Source organism: Misgurnus anguillicaudatus, chromosome 3, assembly GCF_027580225.2.
Source record: "Misgurnus anguillicaudatus chromosome 3, ASM2758022v2, whole genome shotgun sequence".
In the NCBI taxonomy this organism is placed as follows: Eukaryota; Metazoa; Chordata; class Actinopteri; order Cypriniformes; family Cobitidae; genus Misgurnus; species Misgurnus anguillicaudatus.
This window is the reverse complement of record NC_073339.2, coordinates 41858468-41881689: the sequence shown is the minus strand read 5'-3', so window position 1 is coordinate 41881689 and position 23222 is coordinate 41858468. Positions and strand designations below refer to the sequence as shown.

Sequence of the window (23222 nt, the reverse complement as noted above, 5' to 3'; positions counted from 1 at the left end):
TTTTTTAACACATCATACTTAGCCTACATTTCACATAATAATAAATACCAGACGGGGTAAATAAAATATATATATTTTTAAAAATCATATAAACATATAGGCTATTAGACAGCTGTATTATTTACTGCTTTCAGAATTTTTTATTATTTCCAAATATTGTAATATCAATTTTTAAATGTTTCTTTAAAAATGTGACTTTTTTAATTCTAATTTGACTTTATTAATATAATACCAAGCGATTATAACAATAACTGGATACTTTTAGGAGTGATTCAACTAAATAGTTGAATGTGTTATTCGAATCCGAATTATTTGAACAAATCGTTCAAACGAACCAGTTCACTGAACGAATCGATTCTCATCGCTGGACGCACACAACACCACAAACTTGATAAGACATGAAACACGCATGACATTTAAACGCAAAGAACATACAAGAGGATCTGTACTCGCCTAATGTCTCTCAAACATTAAATTATTTCATAACGCTTGATATACGTACTGCGTCATAAGGTAAGTGAGCGTTATTGACCACTGAATGTAAGGACACACAGGTTTTCTCGTTTGTCTTGTTTACGTTTAATGAGAGATCAGAGGTCAGATGTGTAAAAGGTTACAGTGGTTATCAATTCGATGTTGTCAGTCTGTCGTTTCGAAAATATATCGTGGTTTTACAACAGCAATCATAGTTTTACTGTGGCATTTGTTGTAAAGCCATAGTAACCACAAATGTACCACTGTCTCAATCATAATTTAACCGATATGTGTAGTAAAACTATTGTAAATATCAATTCACAAAACATGGTTAATATACTTTTTGAAAACATGGTTAATTTTATGCAGTTATTCTCTCTTAACAAAACAACATTAGACGTAAATACTATATTTACCATATTAATTCAACATGTTATTTACATTACTTCAGGTTGATACCGTACAGGTTGATACTATGATACCGATATCAGGGTAATATCTCATGTAAAGTCACTCACCATCTTTGCCGTTTACATTATATGCACTTATGTGCCGATTGCCAACAAAGCACGGACATTTGATGCAGTTTTACTTACCGTCTGCGACTCATGACCCAGTTGACCTGCCCCATTTCAACTAAATCCAGCGTTAAACAAACAAACACACACGCACAACGCCACTGCTATCCCGGATAAATAAACTATATCCAATGTTTCCATAAGGCTGGGTTCCTTGGGAAGCTCTTGATTGGTTGGTGTGTGCGTGCGCTATTCTGGTTAAAGTGCCCATATAAGGACTTCCACTGTACTTCCTGCATAGAAATTGCCCATAAAGGAAATAAAGCAAGATTGTTACGTATGAATCTTTAATGTTAAAAAAAAACCTTTCTGAAACTTGTACGTACCCTGTCAAAGTGCATTCGGCACAGAAATACTTCGTTATACATCAAATTAATATTTTGATACTTTGCCTATTTGAGGAATTCAACTCTTAAACAGTGTTAATAAGTCAGAATGCATGAAATAGCTTTATACACCCCCCCCCATGTTATATAACTTTGACCTAACCTAATCCTATGTTTTATAACAGTGTTAGTTTTTCAACGACTTCATACCTTTTCATCAGATTGCACAAATTGAAAAGTGAATTCTGGTTTAGCTGGTTAATATCTTTGTTTATATCAGCGTTGTCTCTACGGGCCTTTCTCATGGTAAACGCTATTCGTGTGAAAAAGAGAAGTGAAACTTTCAGCATTTTATTTTGATTTAAATGCATTTTATGTCTGAATTTTTGGCCTGTTTCCTTATTAATGTTTGTAGATGTTGTCTGTAGTTTGTTTTGTTTCCTGTATCTGAAGTTTAATGGTCAGAAAGAATTCACTTCTGTGAATGTGACACAAGTCTTTCTCTTTTTTATCCTCAGAATGGTGTCATACAAGAGACTCACCCCTGAGGAGGTTCATTTCTCAGGAGCCGCGTTATTGGATCCACCCCACGATGAGACGACGGATCCCCAGGTGAGGGAAGTAGACGCAGAAATGCCTCTACTTCCCCGGAGCCATCGCTGCTCCGCCACAGCCGGTCTTCTGACCCTTGGAGGACTTATTGTGGCTCTTTCCTGCGTTTGGCTGTTGGGAACTATATTTTGGTTGCATAATCCCCCTTCCACAGAACCTCATAGACCCCCACCACCCGCCGTACACCCTGGCTGGATACAGAGGAATGGGACGTGGCTGCAGCCGGAGTCTTGCTCCAATGTTCCGAAAGAATGGAGGTTTGACTGTTATCCGGAAAGGAGCGTGGTGGTTACAGAGGATCTGTGCCACGCTCGAAACTGCTGCTTTATACCTCAATCGCAGGCTAAGACAGCGGGACGGAACGGAGTGCCGTGGTGTTTTTACGCACCTGATTATCCATCTTATGAGTTGGTGTCCATAAATGACAATGAGATGGGGACGGTCGGAAAACTGCTTCGGAAAACAAAGACGTACTACCCTAAAGACATTGACACACTACAGCTCGAAGTGCTTTATGAGGATGACAATAGATTGCGTGTGAGGATAAGAGGGCTTCCATATCAGGAATTATATCCAAAACTCGTTGCTAAATCTGCTGGATATTATTATTATTAAATTATTATTCCTTTTTAAGCAGACTTATACGTTTTAAAGGGCGATGCTACAGCTGAAAAACTGGAGAATTACACAAAATTCGTTCAATTCTCATAGAATTGCTAAAGTACTTTATCTGTTATCCACAAACGCATTGGCTTTGTGAGATTTATACATGCTGCATTTAACCCAACACCAAAATGTTGATATTGATAAAACGTCACTTTGGATAATAGTTAAGCTCAATTATAGTCGTGCGTAAGCTCTACGCCGTAGCGTAGGTTATCCGTAGCCTGTGTGTAGCTCTGCATGGCCTGACGGGCACTTCGCAAAATTCTTACCAACGCGTCAGTTCTACGCGGACCGCAAGCGCTGTGATTGGTCCACCAGAACCCCTCCCGTCAGGTAAAAAAACTGCGTCATGACTCATGGGTATTTCCATTTGCGACGGTAAAAACAAAGATGATCCAAGTTAAGGAGTGATGTAACTCAAAATATGTTTATTTACTTCCATCACTGCTGGTCTTCTCAAATCATACACAACAAGTTGCTGTTTCTTCTTTTGGGTTAACTTGCCATGCTTGTTCTTATTTGATGGTCGCGCTGCTACTGTGGTTACACACGAGGATACTGCCTACCAGCGTTCTGCACGTGTGTTTGCACGTCGACGACGCAAAAGTATCAATGAAAACCGACGCGGAACCACGCCATTGCAGCTACGCCGTAGGACCTACGCACAACTATAACTAGCCCTTTAGGGTTGCAAAATTCCAGGAAACTTTCCATGGGAATTATGGATGCATAACGATTAATCGCTTTGTATAGATAAATGCACACACATGCATGTATATATTTAAGAAAATGTTTACATGTGTATATACATTTGTATATTTAAGGTATAATTTATAAATATTTTTTTTTCCTAAAATTATACATGCGTGTGTGTATATTTATATATACATAATTATTATACACAGTTTACACACATATATGGTGTAAACAAAAACTTTTATTCTGCTATAGATTAATCGTGATTAATTGTAAGATTATTCCCTAAGAATTAATGGGAATAAACTGGGAATTGATAAATTCTATTTAATCTAGGCTTGGATGACCATAAGTATCAGGATTCTTCAAATTTTACCTTGCATGCATGTCTGCGTATGACCAAACAAAATGTTCATTTATGTTTTTATGTGATACAGTTTATATACATTTCTCTAAATTTCCAAATAATTCCCATGAATTCTCTGAAAAATCCTTCCAATTTGAGATATTTCCAAAATTCCCCATATAAAGTTTCCATCTGGAAATGGAAACTTTCCTCCTTTGCAACCCTAAAAATAAGATTTGTAAAAACATCAATGTTACAGCATTTTTGTTTCACACTAATCCTGTATCCCATACAGATAACGGATCCGGCTCAAAAGAGGTACGAGGTGCCTATAGATGTTCCTGTGGTCCAGAAACAAGCAACAAACCGTTCTTACACCGTAGAGTTCATCAGTAAACCTTTTGGGCTGATTGTCAAGCGAGCTAACTCTGGGACTGTATTGTAAGCACTGTTTCAATCTGTCCAGCTAACAGATCTGTAATATATGTGTACCTGTGTGTGCGTACTGTGTTAGTAACGTTAGTGTACGTTTGTGTGCTCTTAGGCTAAATACGTCCATAGCTCCTCTCTTCTACGCGGATCAGTTCCTGCAGATGTCCACATCGTTGCCATCGCGTTTCATATACGGTCTGGGGGAACATCGCTCCAACTTTCTTCACGACATCCAGTGGAACACACTCACTATGTGGGCTCGAGACGTCCCACCAATGGTATCTGAGCAAATGCATGGATATGCAAACGCATATATTACAGTTTGATATACTATGTAAACATATCATACTTGCATAACTTAAAACTTTTAACAAAGGGTGTTTATGAAAAAGAGATTTCTTGTAGTTTAATTGGTATTGTGCAACCCAATCTCAAGACATGTCGTGGGGTCACGATTTTATTTATTTGTGTTCATGGACACGATTGAGAAAAATGAGAAAACGATACATAAAATGAAAAGTCGTAACTTTTTATAGAAATTTTTGCTCAATGACATGAAAAAGATAAATAAATATTTTGTGACTATATAACAACTTGCCTTGAGATTGGGCTGCATTGTGGGGTGTTTATTACACCAAAGTCATGGGTTAAATTTCGATCGCTGTAAATGGACAGTAAGTCCCTTTAGATAAAAGCGTGTAAATGCAATTTTTTTAAGGTATAGTCACAGAATTATCAGGATCAGGTTGGAAAATTAGAAAACTAATCGAAGACTAAAATCTTATTTTTTTTCAATTTCACATTTTGTTTTTTTGTAGGAGCTCACCAACCTCTACGGTGTCCATCCCTTTTATCTCTCTATGGAATCTGATGGAAGGGCACACGGGTTCTTCATGCTCAACAGCAATGCCATGGGTGCGTTTATCGTACACATGCACATTACCTCTGTTGGTCCTAACCAACGTCTATGATTCAGAAAAATTGCAAACAATGCACAACAAGGAATTCAATGCAGACTTCTGTATTTCCAGTAACTACATTCACAGGCTTTGCATGATAACCAGACACACTGGTTTATATGTACTTTGAACTTCTGTAAGCAACTGTGTTACATTGTTAATATTTATGATGGGCACTTCAGACAAATCTGAATAATTGATAGTTTTCAGTCACGTGATCTACCAGGCGGATTGGCGGTCAAGAAAACAGCAGTTTACATTGAGCTCTCCATAGACTGTTTCAGCAGTAACAACATAAACATATAACAAGCAAAATAAACAACACGTAGATTACCTAGGAAACCAAATCATGGTATTTGGAGCAGGTGTTTGTTCAAGAGTTCAGTTTAGCAACTAGTCAGACCATTAAACAAATAGAAACCGGAAGTAAAGTTCCAACCAGACGCGTAATCACGTCACCGCATGTGCGTCCGATAAAACCGTGTATATAGAGAGGAAGCACAAGCCGGTCAATTTTACGTCTGTTTCAAAGCATAATTATTTAAATTACCTGTTAACAGAAGGAAAATTAAGATATGAACAAAAAATTTTACGATAAAAATAGATATAATATTTATTTACAACACACGATTCCATATTTTATAGTCCCTAAAACCCTTTAGGTTAATGCTAGACCTCCAGTTTGGCTATGTTTACATGTACTTTGTGAAAAATCTCTTGCCTTATACTGCCGCCAGGAGTATATTAATATTATATTTTATTGTATTATAATATATTAAATCAAATCATATTAATCAAAAGCAATAAAGTTTAGTCTGAGCACACGTTTATTACTCTTAGTACAACAAATAATCTAATTAAAAAGCAAACATTGCGTTTTTCACTCTTTCACATCAACTTTTCAGTATTTAGGCTAAACTAGAGAAATCACTCACTTCTTAAAGACGCAGTGCATGATTTTTGAAAAACGCAGAGTACCTAAAACACACTTGTAGCCAATCAGCAGTAAGGGGCGTGTCTACTAACCAACATCGTTGTCTGGGTTGCGTATTGGGGTAGGGGCGTGTTTGTTTAGGTGATTTTAAATGTCAAAATTGGTTTTCAGAGATCATGCACCCCACCTTTAACCTACGGTCAATGGTGGATAGTGCTTTCTTGCCTGCCAGGGATGCGTTCCACTAAGCGTGTGACAACACATGAAAACTATCAAAAGGGTGGTTTGTCCAAATGTGCTTTTGGTGTAAAATAAATCTGTCGATGCTGTTGTGTCTAATGATTTTCAATAACAGCCTTCGGTTCTTAAAAAAACAATTCTGCATAAGAATGAATTAGTAGTAGAAGTACTTTATGTTGTAACCAAAACCATTTTCAATCTTTTATATAGATGTGGCTCTGCAGCCCGCCCCTGCCATCACCTGGCGCATGATTGGTGGAATCCTGGACTTTTATGTATTTCTTGGCCCAGATCCGAGCTCTGTGATTGGTCAATACCTGGATGTCGTCGGTCAGCATTCATATTAGTAAATTTCTATATATAGCCAAATTTAAGTCAGGAGTTTATAACAATCAGTCTAATCTTTTGTATCTCACCCACTTATTTTAAATTAGGTAGACCAGCGATGCCCGTCTACTGGGCTCTGGGCTATCATCTCTGCAGATGGGGATACAAGTCTAGCAACAAAACCTGGGATGTTGTGAAAGAAATGAGGAATTATGGAATACCTCAGGTATCATAAGCATTTGTCAGACATTATTTGGTTTGGTGTAAGAAATTATGGCCAGTGTTGGGGAAAGTTACTTTTTTAAAAGTAATGCATTACAATATTAAGTAATTAATTGGGTTACTTAGTTACTTTTCATGGAAAGTAATGCTTATGTTACTATTATTACGTAATGCACGTTACTTGTTATGCGTTACCCCAACACTGATTATGGCTTTAGTTTATCGCTTTATTAGATGATGAAGTACAGTACAAATTATGTATTTCTTCAACCATCGTCGTTCATGTTTCTTGGTTCAAGGAACCACACAAAATTTGTCTTTGCATTCTGCCTAGGGTCCCAAATTAACCCTTTCCTCCATGCCCCTTGGCTGAGGATGTAATGTGTATAAAACTGTTTTAAGCTGTTCATAAAACAGCAGTTTGATTCGTTGACTTCATATTACTTATGCAAGATTCACAAGAAACTACACTGGTCAAATTACTCTTCAGGATGCAACCCAAAACTCTTTGTAAAAATGATTTAAGATTAAAAATAAAGTTTACACAAATTGTAAATCGATTATAATTTTTTTAACATGTGTCAGGACGTTCAGTGGAATGACATCGACTACATGGATCGAGCTTTAGACTTCACCTATGAGCCTATGAACTTCTCCACCCTACCGGACCTTGTGAAGGATCTTCACAGACATGACCAACACTACGTTATGATACTGGTACTGATCTCTGATTCACTTTGATTTAAGATTACTAAATAGTCAATATTTCCCTGTGAAATCGATCTCGAAGCATGTCCTGATTTGCTGAGCCAATATCTGGTTGGACCTGAAACAACAGTACTGTCAATAAATGCTCAAATTCAATACTTAACCCTAATGGTTACCTTCCCCTGAACTCTAGGAAAGTAATAGGTTGATAAAAATGGTGTACAGAAACCTTAAAGCGTAACTAAACCCCTGGTCAGAGCCTGACTCCACCCACTGGCAATATTTGAAAAATGCAAGAAAAGTGGGCAGATCCCAACGAAGATAGAGGGGACGAACTAGCTCGTACCAAGCATGTGGTGAGATCGTAACAAGGGTGTGGTGAGCTTGAATCTGCTTACGTCACGAGTTACTTTTTGGACCCAACATCCAATAGGAAAATTCAACTGCAGTGGCCACCGTTCAACCTGAAGAGGGCAGCACTCAGACGTTTTTACACCATATATTGTAGTATTGAAACACTTTATATCCAAATGTCAAAAAACTTACTAAAATCAATTAACAGCACTAATAAAGCATCATTCTTACAGATCATTAACTAAAAAAAGTTGGTTAAGGGTTTAGTTACTCTTTAAAATCACATTGGCTGAGAGAAATGTTGCTCTGGAACCAACAAGGATGTTGACCACAAGTTAATAAAGTTCAAAAACAATAAGATATACTTCCTTGTTTAGTTTTATTGGTTTTGAAATAAGCTTCTCGTGCAAGACGTGACAGAAATATATGACATATATGCTTCCTCTTTTTGCTGGCATCTCTTTTGTGGACAGTTAGGCTGGATTTTCAATGCAGATCTTGATGCCCAATTCTGATTTATTTACTTTGTTTTTTGCTCACGTCATCTTTTAAAAGCGACTCGTATCAGTTTTTAGACTTGGCAAAACAATTTAGGGTAGACATACTAACCCTAAACAGCTTAAACCACAGCATATGCAATGGACACAAAATGATTATACAGTTTAAATACAAGATTATACCGATACATGATCGCGGGTCATATCCGACCTGTCCCACATAAGAGTATAATAAGTCACTTCACACATGCAGTGTAAATGTGAACTAAATCACAGACTGTTTTGGCCACTGAATGTTTCACCAGACTGTAGTTGAGATTGAACTATTTGTACACATCAGTGTGAATTGAGCTAAACTGCATTTGATTCGTAGAGTACAACAATCATATTTGTATTTTTGCTTTATTTTATTAGGATCCTGGTATAAGTAGCACTCAGAAACCGGGTTCATATTTGCCATTTGATGAGGGGGTAAAGCAGGGTGTCTTCATCAATGACTCCAATGGAGAGATGCTTATTGGAAAGGTACGTTACAAACACCATACGAAAATAGATTGCCTGGAATGTATGTCAACTTGTAAAGATGCATTAGAAAATAATTTTTAAACCTAAAGAAACCGTTTTAATAAAATGATGTACACTTATATAAGTCTGCACGCACTTTTATCTTGGTAAGCTATTATTATAAGAGGCTTTTCATTTGCAGAATAAACTGATAATGGGTAGTAAATGTGCCTGTAAATAGGATTTGTTTAGGCATTAATAGCCAAAAATGTTTGCATTTAGCTTCACGCAAAGGCAAACATTTCTACCTATGGTTCATTATAATGATCTGTATTTAAGTGAAACGTAAACAGAAAATCACTTAGCGTACCTTTAAACATTGCATTACTAGGGATGGGCATTTTTCAGTAATTTACTATTCGAATATTTAAGCTCATAAAGAACGAATATTCGAATATTCGTTTATTTTAATTATGTTAATTAAGACATGCGTGTTTTGTATTTTTCATTTTGTCATCATTTCACAGAAGGCTTATAATTAGGAAATATCCACAACAAGCTAAACTTATATTCTGTATGTATATATGAGTATGTATTTTTAAGTAAAAACATTGTACAAAATATTTTTTAAATTCTTCTTAAAATATATCGTACAGAAAAAAAGGCGTTAAAACCCCATGCGGAGTGAAGTCTGAGTCAAATCCTTAGTTTCAAGTCGGTCGTTAGTATGAATTCATTACTGTTTGATCTTACATACATTATATTATACCAAATATTATACACTAACCCCAAATCTAAGCGAAGTTTGAGGACTTGTGAAGTTTAAAGTTTGAGGACTTGACAAAGTCGGCTATCATCATTTAAACAGACTCAAAACACCAAATAAGAGCCCGGAGCAAACGAAAAAACACATCTACATAATTGACTGCTCAGTCGCCATATAAATATCTTCTCAGTTTAGTTTGACATGTATTTGTGAATAAAGCAAACCCTATTTATCCTACCTGCTTCGGTGAAAGCCCGTTCTTCTGACTAGATACAATAATGCCGGTGCTGCAGAGAAAACTCTTCCTTGTGATGATGGTTATCCGATAAAAACAACAGACGGATTGAACAAGATTGAATATCTGTATTAACATTATTTTACAAATAACGTAAGCTGGTTCGATACCTTATTGTTGACTGTGCAAAGTTTCTAACGTTAGCTTAATTTAACAACATTTCACAAAGACGGATCTTTTAAACACAGCTTAAACTGCCATGTGCAGTCATCTGGTTCATTTTCGAAAGAGCACCGCATATAATAAATGTTCTCTGTTTCATTTCGTTCTCCGTGTATGTCTCTTGATTAACAAAATAATGTAGACTTTATAACAGAAAGCTTACAAATCTCTTATGATGTGTTGATGGGGGTGGCGGAGAAGCACGTTTTGATAACACGTGAGCCCTCGCCGCGGACAAACCCGGAGAAAAAAGGAAAACTTAAATTCGTCTGCATTGCCAAACAATCAGAAATACATACAAATTAATGTTCATGTATATTTTACATTTAAGTCTGTAAAAGACAGTATAGATGAAGTGAAGAAGCATTAAATAACCATTTGGTGGCACATAAAAACAAACAAACATTCGAATAGCATTTTTTAAATTCGAATTATTATTGCTGATCGAATATTCAAATATCTGTGCCCATCCCTAGTCCTAATGATAATATAAATAATGCGATGTCATACATGACTGAGGCTTGATAGTAGTTTTTGTTGGTGTTTTTAAGGTCTGGCCTGGACTCACAGTTTTCCCAGATTTTTCCAATCCAGACACACACAACTGGTGGTACGAGAATCTGCAGCGTTTCCATGATAAAGTGCCGTTTGATGGCGTGTGGATCGTAAGTTTTTGTCAGAATGTGTTTCTTTATTTGTAAACTCTTTCATCTTTATTTTATAAATATATAATACTATTGCATTCACCTTTATCCTCAAGGACATGAACGAGCCGTCTAATTTTTTTGATGGATCACTAAATGGTTGTCCAGAGAATGAACTGGAAAATCCTCCATACACACCAGGTATCAGTGTGTTTGCTGTTATGTGTATCATCAGGTCCATTTATTATTCAGTCAATATTTGGCCATTTTGGGATTATCAGAATGAAATTACTGAGGGGGCACTTGAAATTTTTAAGCAGGCTTAACTTTAAACTAAAAACTACACAGTTGATTATGCCAGATTTTTTTAACGCAGCGTTCCCTAAAACACAATATTTGCATAACTATACTGCTCGGCTACCCAAACAGACAAAACTAAAAAAAGGTAACTTTAAATTTTCATTAAAAAATCATAATTTTAGTAATGTCATACTTTTTTTTTTAGAAGAGCTGTAATCTTATTCATTTGGCATTGAATTTATTCATTAACGCGCGTTGTAGCCCCAACCTACTGAACTAATAGCATAACTAGGGATGCATAATGATTAATGGCGATTAATCTATAGCAGAATAAAAGTATTTATATATATATATATAATATAAATTATACATAAATATACAAATGTATATACACATGTAAACATTTCTTAAATATATACATGCATGTGTGTGCATTAATCTATACAGTTATTTTACACAGTTCACAAACATATGATATATGAAAACCTTTATTCTGCTATAGATTAATCGCGAAAAATCGTTATGCATCAATAATCATAACGCATATCCTAAATCATAACGCGGAGAATAGCGCAGATAAATGTTGGATAAAACCCTGTCTGTATACTGTATATTAGGTAGCTTACTCAAAAAATGATTGTTTTGTTACACACAGCCAAAATGTTAAATCATGGTTTTTATAGTTTTGCATTTTACATTAATTTTTATTTTGAGAATCATGACTAACCGCAGACGTTACACACTAATTGTGTTACATGAGATGCACGCACCTAGCACAACAGGCAGCCAATAGAAATAGTTATCCAACTACAGAAATCCTTGTTTATTTTTTTCCTGTCCAATCATCTTTTTAGTGCGATGATTTTGTCTATATTTCATTGCCAGTCAGAGAGACGTGTAGCCCTGTTGCTTATGAAATAAATAGAAAATAGTAAAAACAAATTTTCTTTATACTTTTTAATTTATTACAGTAAGTGTTGTAAATACATACAGTTTTAATTGATTATCTTTTTTGTAAAGCCTCGTTTTTAAACCTTGCCATAAATACCAAAAATAAAATTGAAGTCAGATCTAAAGGGCCAATGCCCCCTTGTGGCGCTGGGCCTGATCATCATCATCATACAAAGAGCATTTTTAGTCATTTTAAGTGAATTTTGAGTAAATATTGGGTAAAATACATTTACAAATTGAATGTACAAACATTGCATCAAATAACGTATTATGAACAAAGCTATCAATTTGTCAATATAATGCTTATTTTTTATTATATTGATTATGCATTTATTTTTTCATGTATTATTATGTTTATATCAGACATATAGGTGACCCTGGACCACAAAGCCATAAGTTGCAAGGGTATATTTGTTGCAAAAGCCAAAATTATTGTATGGGTCAAAATTATCCCTTTTTTGTCAAAAATTATTAAGATGTTGTGTTAAGATCATAATCCATAAATGTACTTTTGATATATTTACAGTGTGAAATTTACAAAACACCTTTATCATTAGTAATATGTGTTTGAGGTGATTTTCTAAATATTTTGATTTTTTTTGCATCCTCAGATTCCAGATTTTCAAATAGTTGTATATCTGACAAATACTGTCCTATCCTATCAAACCACATATCGATGTAAAAATTAATTTTAAAACAATTACACTTATGAATGGTTTTGTGGTCCAGGGTCACATATTTATGGTTAACATTTTGATCTAGGCAGGCATATGAGCTGAATGTATCGTCAATACTTATAGATGTTATCATCTATTGCAGGTATTCTAGGTGGCACTTTAAAGGCCAAGACTCTGTGTGCATCTGCAAGACAGAAAATCTCCTCTCACTACAACATACACAGTCTGTATGGACTCATGGAGGCCAAAGCCACTGAAAGGTACCTGTTTATAGCCACACACATGTACATGTATATAACGCTTATAATGTTTATTATTCACTTGTTGTAAACGCACGACAGCAGCTTGTTATTAACTAAAAAGTCACTTGTTTGTGTTATCTTTATCTGTCTCAGCGCTCTGAGGAAGATCACAGGAAAACGACCATTTGTCATTTCCCGTTCTACGTTTCCTAGTCAGGGCAGATATTCAGGTCACTGGCTCGGAGACAACAGGAGCCAATGGAAAGATTTGTTCACATCTATACCAGGTATAAAAACATCTGCTTTTGAAGTATAGTTAGTTGCATAGCATTATTTTTACTATGGATGTGTGTATCGGCATGAATCTTACAATATGATACTTATGTTGTGATAATGTAAGGCTAGGTGATATGTTTGGATATTTCCTATTTTCACTGAGATATGCAAACCTTAGCAAAAAATTGTGGTGCGCCCTATGCTTGTACTTCCTGTCACTGTTTAAACTCCGAGATAAGAAAAATGCTATCTAGTGACCAGGATATAAACTCAATAACTGCCATCAATCTTGTACAATTTATATTTTTTAAATATCGATATTGGGGTTTTTATCTATACAGCATTGCCAAACAAAATATCACAATATTTTCTTGCACTACTAATTTTTACATGCTCTCCACAACCTCATCAGAAAACCCTGTGACTGTTTGCTCAAATTTAGTTCGAAATCATCCATTATTTATTTGATTATACATTTTTTCATAGTTTGCAATTTATGTGTATTTAAAATCAGCATTTCTCTTGAAAAAAATCAGCATTTTTTGAAAAGTTGCCCAACAGCATTTTTTGTGATTTTCACAAAAGTTTCACAAAATGCCTTCCAGGAAAATTTTCTTCTAAAAATGTATAAACATACAAATATATCAATTGAAAGAACAGACCATCTGCTTTCAGGCAAACAATAAATAAAAGAAAAAACATTTCATTCTATCTAAAAAAAATTATCTTCTTATACACTCTTATACACTTTTTTTAGCAAAAAGCTGAAATAGTTGCATTTTTCTAAAGGAAATTTAGTTTGAGATCAGATTCAGAACAATTATAAAAACATACACAGAGTTTGAACTTAGTAAATAATTGTTTTGCTTGTTTTTTATAAATTGAGTAAGTACGCCATCTAGTGGATAATCGTATTACAGATTAATGTAAACCCTCATCAGGAACACGTTAATTTTATGCAGATGTTTTCTCTTAAAGCAACACTAAAGAGTTTTTTTTTACCTTAAAATAACGTTTCCAAAAAAGTTTCAGTCGTTCATCCACTAGAAACAGGGTGAATGGCACTTTCACGTTCGCTTTGCAGCCCTCTATCGGCCAAAACCGCACTAAAGAAGTTCCCAACCGTCGGGTCACGGTCCTGTAGTTCGAGTGAAAACTACAAAAACATGCTTTACGGCAGACCTACAATCCAATCAGAGCCAGCTATGCTGCAGTATTTACGACAGTGGTAATGAACAATTCCGCTTCTAACCTGTAGGGGGAGCAAAGAGCAAAAACTCTTTAGTGTTGCTTTAATTGACGAGATAACTCGTCAATGGCGGGGGAAGAATTGAAAGGTGCGTAAAATTTTTTTAATTTAAGGCTTTAAATATCAAAATTATAAAGATTATATTAGTAAAACACTATAGTAGTGTTTGGCTTATGCACTTTTTAAAGTACACTTCTACTCGTGAATACCTTAATTTAGGGCCTTATTTAGCTATAATTAGTGAAAAATCTGTTTTTTTTAATCTGATTAGTTGATTCATTGAAATAATAATCATCTGATTATGAAAAAATCATTAGTTGCAAAGCCTCCTACCGTTCAAAACAGCCTTTGCAGCTGGAGCTATGATGGAGCTCACTACATATTGCAACTGAGCCACAGTTAACGTATTGAATCAGAATATGATTTAATGCAAATATTACATCAACTGCTTTCAAATATATTGGTAATAAGATTCCCATAATTAATTTTCCCAGGTATGCTGACGTTTAACATTCTGGGCATCCCTCTGATTGGAGCAGACATTTGTGGCTTTGGGGGCAGCACCACAGAGGAACTTTGCGTCCGGTGGACCCAACTGGGAGCTTTCTACCCTTTTACAAGAAATCACAACTCCATAGATGAACAGGTTTGCTTTCTTCCATATCCAAACGCTTGCGTTTCATTCGTTTTCAAGTATGGCGTTTCGGTTGCAATCTGTAATCCTGTAATATAGACTGATGTGTCTTGCCACAGGGACACCTCTGTGTATTTAGTCAGTTTTTATTTTCATCCATTTACGCCATTCGTCTGTTGCGTTGGATTAACAGTTTTGTAACATCTCAACAGGATCAAGATCCAACTGCATTCAGTCCTGCAGCTCGTACAGCAATGAAAGAAGTCATCCTGCTGCGATATTCCCTTTTCCCACATCTCTACACGCTTTTCCATCACGCACACATCAGCGGACGCACGGTCGCCACCCCACTGCTGTTTCAGTAAGACACATCTGCCAAAACTTACATTTATATACATATATGTAAATAATAGTGATGCACCGATGTATCGGCCACCGATATTTATCGGCCGATTTTTGATGAATTTGAAACCATCGGTATATCGGCAATAGCACGAGAAAGGCCGATACCGATTGTTTATTAATTAACTGCATAAAGAAATCCATTATATGTAAAAAATGAGTTAATGTTGTTTATCAAATAAATGCTGAATAGCAAAAACCACCTTTGAAGGTTGTCATGCTGTCTTATTATATTTGTTTTAGCTTAATTTGTGCCTCTCTTATTATGTTGGTCAGTTGAATGTTAATTAGATCCAATCCATGTTCAGTAAAAATAATTTGATGCAGAAATAAACTAGCTAATAGACCAACTGTATAGTATTGTATACAAGTGTTTAATATCGGTATTGGCCAGTTGTTGTCTGTTTAAATCGGCATTGGTATCGGCCCAAACAAATCCTATCGGTGCATCCCTAGTAAATAAATATGAAGTCTTTATCAATAACAACATACAGTGCATTCAAAGTGTACATTATTATAACCCATGCGCTGCTAAAACAATGTTTTATCAGTTGAACTACAGAAGCATGTAACTTAAAACACGTTACGTTGACATTATAAATGGACAATTCACCCAAAAATTTTAATTTTTGGGATTCGAAACTGCTAATTCCTTATAGATTTACTATCCATATCTTTTATATCCATGCTGTGGTTTATTTTAGGTTTCCTACAGATAAGAAAACATATGGAATAGATAAACAGTTCCTATGGGGAACTAGTTTGCTGGTCACACCCGTGTTGGAGGCAGGAGTTGAATACGTCGTGGGTTATTTCCCCGAAGGTCTCTGGTACGATTTCTACACGGTAAGCTCTCTCACCTGTAAGCAACATTTCACTGAAAGCCCAATGGGACGCTTTGACTTGGCAGTCATATAAGGGCAATTTCTGAACGCTGAATGCAATGTTTATATTTTGCGGTTTGCCTCACGCAGGGTGACTCATTGGTAAGCAGCGGGGAGGAGATCAAACTTCACGCTCCGCTGGACAAAATCAACCTGCACCTCAGAGAGGGCTCCATCATTCCTACACAGGTTACACAGCATCATTTCTGCACTGTAAAAAAAAGTTTGTTTATTAGTAATTTACAATGGCAATGGGTAATTTGAATTTATTTGTAATTTACACAATAATTATAGTTGTCTCAAAGTAGACTGTTCAAACTTTTAAACATTTAAAGTTGTATTCTGTATATTTTAGAGACCTAACACAACGCTGTGGGTGAGCAGTGGTCAGCCCCTTCACATTATTGTGTCTCTGAGTGATGAAGGTCTGGCACAGGGGGATCTGTACTGGGATGATGGAGAAACCCTTGATTCTTATGAGACCGATGAATATGCTTACATCTATTTCACAGTCAAACAGGTATATACAACATTTTACTTAAAATCATCCTACATAAGGTAGAGAACATTCTGTTAAAATTAGGGCCTGGACTCGATTAAAAAAATTAATCTAATTAATTAGAGGCTTTGTAATTAATTAATCTAAATTAATCGCATTTTAATCGCATATAAATATTTGACCTGAGAACATTAAGAAGTAATTTTTTTACATGGATTTTTATGAATAATGACTGAATACATAAGCTTAACAAAATATTGTTTATTTTTGTTCAACCATGTCGTTGTACTCTGAGTCGGGCTAATGTCCACGCTAGCTGCTGTATGTTTTGCATTGAGATGATACTTGAGGCTCGATGTGCTGCGGTGATATGTGAATTCCTTGTTGCATATCTTACACACAACCATGCGCTTATCGACGCTTACCAGTGATGCGCGAGTCAATTTATAAACAACCCGCCCGCAACTCGGACCGCAAAGAAAAAAATATATATTATACCCGACCCGCTTCCTGGCCCGCATTTCTTAAAGTAGTCATTTGTTTAATAATTGCAGGGTTCGGGACTTCTCAGGTTTTGACTGTCTGTGTTCCGGTACCTATTTGCGCGGATCCCCCACCTCGCATATAAAAACAACAAAACATAATATTCTATATATCCTATATTAAAATTAAAATATATAAAAAATATATTATGCACATTTTTAAGTTGCACATTGTTTATAGTTTTCTTAAGTGGGATTCGGATGTGAAAAGCGCTGCATAATGTACGCGCCTTTAGTCTTACCATTGAAACTTAACTAAATTAAAAACAATAAGAGGTGATATATAGCTTTAGCCTACATAAATGCTTATTGCTTTAATGTTGCGCGTTCCTCTTCAGTTTTTCTTGCTGTTATGTTTATAATAGTTCATTGTTCAGAGTTCATATTGATGATCTTATAGTCCATTTAAAAATGTTCTTACAAACTGACTCTATTCGTCAGAAAAACACCATTTAACTTTTTTCCTTTACCTGCCGTCGCTGTTCTCTGTGCGTGTCCTCCGTCAAAGTAGCCTATTAAAATTAATATGAAGTTAATTTTTTAAAAGTCTTAAGCACACCGCAAATCAAACGTGCTGCTACATTATGCTCTAAATGCGCGTGTAAATTTAATTTCTGGGCACTGCCAGGCTGATTTTTTGAAAAGTAAGTGATATAGGCTACTCACTGCATGTTTTGGCATTCGGTAGCATATGCATCAATGAGATGCACGGTGTTGCTTTTAATGTTCTTTTTAATTTATATTCACAAAACCTAACAACAAAACATTGTTTATAATTACCAGACAAATTATTTGAAACGAAATTAGTTTTAAAGTAGCAAACAAAACTTAAATTAAACTCGTAATAAACTAATTAAATTGAAACAAAACAACATTACAACAATATTTAAACCAAACAATACTCAAACATTAACATATAACAGACATTTGGATACATGTTAAAATAATCTGTAGTTTGTTGGTAGATGTTTATTGGGCAAAATCTCCGTTGCAAACCTCCATTTACCAGAATAAATCATTTTTACTTTAAAATTGATGCGTTGTCACATTAAAATCAGCTGTTCGTTTAGGTTCCGTCTACTTTTATTTACACTGCAGCACAACCCCGGAGTTCTCGAACTAAAACAGGGTCTGCAGCATTTACGAATGACTCTGTTAATAAGTGCGATTAAAATGCGTTAAAATGTTTAACGCGTTATTTTTTGTGTAATTAATTAATCTTAATTAACGCGTTAAAGTCACGGCCCTAGTTAAAATATAACCTTGGTATCTTTAATATTGTCTGAGCACGGTCATGTGAAAAATTTAAATCAATGATTAAAATCTCATTTTTAGATTATAAGCCTTTATTTCACATAGAGTCACAGTTTCACCTGATTAAAGGGGTCATACAATGAGATTTTTTTTAAGATGTAAAATAAGTCTTTGGTGTCCCCAGAGTGCGTGTGTGAAGTTTTAGCTTAAAATACCCCATATATAATTTATTATAGCATGTTAAAATTGTCACATTTTATGTGCGAGCAAAATGTGCTGTTTTTGGGTTTGTTCTTAAATGCAAATGAGCTGATGAAATGCAAACACTGATAGCAATGCTGGTGGTTTGTTGAAATTGAAACTAAATTGTGATTTCAATTTTTTCTCTCTCTCTCTCTTTTCTTTTGCACTAAATCATAGTGCCTTGGTTGGGTAATGCAGATTAAGGGGCGGTACTAATAAGACTCGCTACCTACGTCACAAAAAGGCGAAATCTGAATGGCCTAATTTTTCGCGTCCTTGCAGAGAATGGTTTACCAAAACAAAGTAACTGGGTTGATCTTTTTCACATTTTCTAGGTTGATAGAAGCACTGGGGACCCAATTTTAGCACTTAAACATGGATTTTCACGCTATGACCCCATTAATTGTTTTGCCCATTAAAGTAAACAAGCCTTTTTTAAGTATTTGATAATTAAGTGGTAAATATTGGGGATAAATTTACTTCTTTCATTGATGCTCCTCAGAACACAATGAAGTCCGAGGTGCTGCGTAGTCATCAGGAAGCCACTTACATCACCGTGGAAACTGTTTCCTTTTATGGAGTAAAGGCGGAGCCGGAAAACGTCACCGTGAATTCACAAGAAGCAGCGTTCGCTTATCATGACAATAAGGTAAAAATCTCCCCAAGTTGTTGCAAGCGAAGAGTTCCTTTAGAGTGATTTTAAAAAGTATTCAGACACTTACTCAAAAAAAAAAAGGTCCCGAACTTCACTGGGGTAGTACCCTTTTCAAAAGTCCTAATATGGTCCCTTTAGGTTCAGATATGTATACATTGGGTACCAATATGAGCGAATATGCACTCTTGGGTGCCAAAATCTACATCTAAGATGTACTATTTAAACTCTTTAGGTGCAAAAGTGTACTTTTTTAAAGGGGACCGCCCCTGTGACCGCTAGGGACCATTTTTTTCTGACACTGTATACTAGACTTAAAAATGCATGTCATTGCATTAGATAATCTCCAACCAAGTGGCATTTATTGAAAATAATCTTAGCACAAGAACGCTTTTGGAGCTAAATATTTTATAAAAGATTTTTGTTAGAAGTTCCATTATAAAAAATAGATATTCTATTAAAATGTGCAATTTTAAAAGTATTTAGACACTTTCTGTTTCTCAAACATTACATCTGTGTAAACTGAAAGGAAACTGACTTGATACCAGATGGCGTAAATAATTAGAAAAATGGGGAGTTGCACTGCTTATTAATGCAATTAAATTCATATAAGGGAGCTCGGATGCAAAAGATGCTAAAAATGAGATAAAGATATTAATCATATGCTTTCGACACATATTATACGTTCATCAACTACTTTCGCTTCAAATCCACTTAAAGGGATAGTTCACTCCAAAATGAAAATTTGATTGTCTTCGGAATACATTTTTAGGTATTTTTGATAGTGCTTGTGACTGTCCTGTAGACGGCTATTCAATCATCGCTAAAAAAGAATGAAAGACATCTCAAAAAACAGCCATGTGCCATAAGTCTTTCAATCAGAACACTTTTGTGCACAAAGAAAACAAAAATATTGTCTTTTTCGACAATTTTTTCCTCAATGGTGCGTTCATTAGCAGGCTATGAGTTTACGCCTTGACCTCCTGACGTAGTTGCCAAGCAACGTAGTTAAACGCGCCCACTAGAAGAGTTTTGTTTTCTTTACGCACAAAAGTGCTCATTAAATGTATTTAAAGGTGCCATAGAATGTAAAACTGTATTTACCAAGGCATAGATGAATAATATGAGCTCTGTACATGGTTATGACATATTGTGAGCCACAATCACAATTGTTTCCTCCTCCTTATGTAAACCTCGTGCATGCAAAAGACCGCTGGAAAACAGGCCAATCTCAATATAACACTGAATGTGACGTAACAGTCGCAATGTTTGCATCCAAAATGAAATTACTCATTAAATTAAGTACAATGTTGTTACAATGCTAAAAACAAAGTTGTGACTGCTGAGTTAGCGCTATATGCTAGTTAATGCTATATGCTAACGTTTAGGCTGAAGTTCAACTATTGACGTTGCAGTTACGTTTTGCAGGTCCATACAAAAAAAAACATAAACTTAACACTCAGATACATCCATTAACAATCTCCAAACAATTGATTATTCTTCAAATTCTGAATCTTCGTCTGATACAGACTCAAACATAAGGTCTGTTTACACACACACACAGAGCTACTGAAGGAGCTGCTCTGTAAAACAGCCAATCAGAGCAGAGCTCAAAATTATTATTCATGACCCTTTGAATAAATTAATAATAAACCATTTTATTCCAAACGCAAATCCTAAGGTTGTAAATGGACATGTCTCTGGGTAATTTTTGCACTTAATAAAGCCACATACCTTATTAGAAAACAATTAATAGATTATTTAAAAATGTATTTCGAAGACGATCAAAGGACTCGTGCGTTTGAAACAACACAAGGGTAAGTGATTTATGATAAAATTTTCATTTTGGTGTAAACTATCCCTTTAATCGCAACCCCACTTTGTTTGGCAGAATCCATTAAGAGTCTGGTAAAAATGATAATTTAGAAGAAAACATCTCAGATGCACTTAGAGGGTTTTGCATCTGAACTCATATATTTTTTTTATACTTTTTGGGTCACTACACCACTGTATGATTTAGTTTGTTGTAAAGAAAGCAGACAAATTTAAACAATGCTAATATAATGAAACTATAAAACTTGACACAATAATATGCTGAATTTCTTTGTCTCAATAGGTGCTGATAGTAACAGATTTGGGTTTAAACCTCAGCCAGAACTTCACAATCAGTTGGATGTAAACATTATAATGCTGTTTCAAAACTGCAAGCTGTCATCATGGATTATACATCCTCGTAAGATTGCGGCTGACCTTTATCACGGTGCAGAGACGTGTAGGCTTTTGTTGATCGTTGACTTTCCAGTCGTTGTTCTAGCGCACTTCTAGTGTGTTGTAACCTCAATGAATCTGTTTTAATCAATGCATTTGTCTGATCAGTATGGATGTGTAGTTTTATTTCAACTCTTTTTGATTTTGTTGATGATGTTGTTTTTTTAAGTAGAAGGTAAATTAAGTTTGCACTCAGCCATCAAACTATTGAGAAGTAGGGAATTTTAATATTTGTTAAAAAATAAATTTTCTTTTATGTTATTCAATGAAACATCTGCATACATTTAATATTACTTTGAATAACATGTATGTATATATTTGTTTACAAGCATAATTGCACTGTTCAGGATATTCTGATTGTACAGTATACTGCAGAAATGCATGTCTGAGCTTTACCATTCACTTTCATTATGTGCTGGCAGGCTTACAATTAATGTGATGTAACTTCAGCCAGTCAAGCTGTGATAGCAAACTTCTTCATTTTTGTTATTGTAAATCATTTTAATAGGAAGTGGCTACTAAAGTTTGACTTGGCTGTCATATTGCGAAAACCATGAAAATATTATGGAAGATTACTGTATAGTATTCATTAAGGCTTTAATAATACATGGCGTATGGATATTACAATTCATAGCATTACATTGTGCCTTATACAGTAGTTCATCAATGCTGTGATTCAACATACAATGGCTTTACTGTGAATGAATGTATAAAAATCTCTGTGCAAAAACACTGGACTGCTTTAAAACTTTTATTGAAGTGTATTCATAAACTGGAATTTAAAGACAATGACGAAGATGTAATATATAGATCTCTTAGGTTTTAAAAGTCTACAAGTCTGAGTTTAGTACCCTGTCTTTCTTGAAATGATGTAAACTCTGAGTAGAGTTTCTTTAAGACGTAACGGGTAGTGTGCAATAAAGATTTTAAGCATTAAACCATTCGTTTCTTATCTTCATTCGGAGGCAGCATTCCAAGGTAGGACGGTATCAAGGCACGTCTGAATCCAATATTTGGTTTACTTCCTGTCTCATGAGATACCTTCATCATCTTGTTCCACAATTCTATGTGTAAGTAGGAATGCAGTTGATCTAGTTAAAATGGCGGCCAAGAAAGAGGCTGGAGCACAAATTTTGTTTAAACAAAGTTTAATTTTCTAGCGAGAAATTAGTATTGTAATTTTTTAAATGGAATTAGTAATCACAAAGGTGTGATACTCCAACGTCTCGATACCGGGGTGCCTCAAGGCTCTGTGCTTGGACCACTGCTCTTTTCGATGTAGGACTTCCAGCCTGCACAACCAAACCCCTTCAGATGATTCAGAACGCAGCGCCAAGAGTTTTTCTTCAATTAGCCAAAGAGGGCGCCTTATTTACCCTCTCGATCCCTGCTTTCTGTCACCGAGCG

General features: G+C 35.4%; 1 protein-coding gene across 1 annotated transcript; it reads left to right on the top strand.

Moving 5' to 3' along the window:
- Positions 1–339: 339 nt before the first annotated feature.
- gaa2 (alpha glucosidase 2) lies at positions 340–22753 on the top strand. The gene is made up of 20 exons (XM_073866221.1): positions 340–513; positions 1897–2537; positions 3998–4139; positions 4243–4408; positions 4949–5045; positions 6474–6593; positions 6698–6816; positions 7398–7529; positions 8786–8896; positions 10650–10763; positions 10859–10943; positions 12813–12930; positions 13066–13199; positions 14932–15083; positions 15284–15432; positions 16178–16319; positions 16448–16546; positions 16713–16877; positions 19398–19544; positions 21664–22753. The coding sequence occupies exons 2-20, from the start codon at positions 1898–1900 to the stop codon at positions 21724–21726; spliced, it is 2895 nt and encodes a 964-aa protein (XP_073722322.1). The 5' UTR covers positions 340–513; position 1897; the 3' UTR covers positions 21727–22753.
- Positions 22754–23222: the final 469 nt, after the last annotated feature.

Bases quoted from the DNA above. Each gene is read 5' to 3' on its own strand.
- gaa2 (XM_073866221.1), top strand. From the start codon at position 1,898: ATGGTGTCATACAAGAGACTCACCCCTGAGGAGGTTCATTTCTCAGGA. The intron at 6,594-6,697 runs GTCAGCATTCAT...ATTTTAAATTAG, and splicing joins TCAATACCTGGATGTCGTCG to GTAGACCAGCGATGCCCGTC. The intron at 12,931-13,065 runs GTACCTGTTTAT...TATCTGTCTCAG, and splicing joins GAGGCCAAAGCCACTGAAAG to CGCTCTGAGGAAGATCACAG.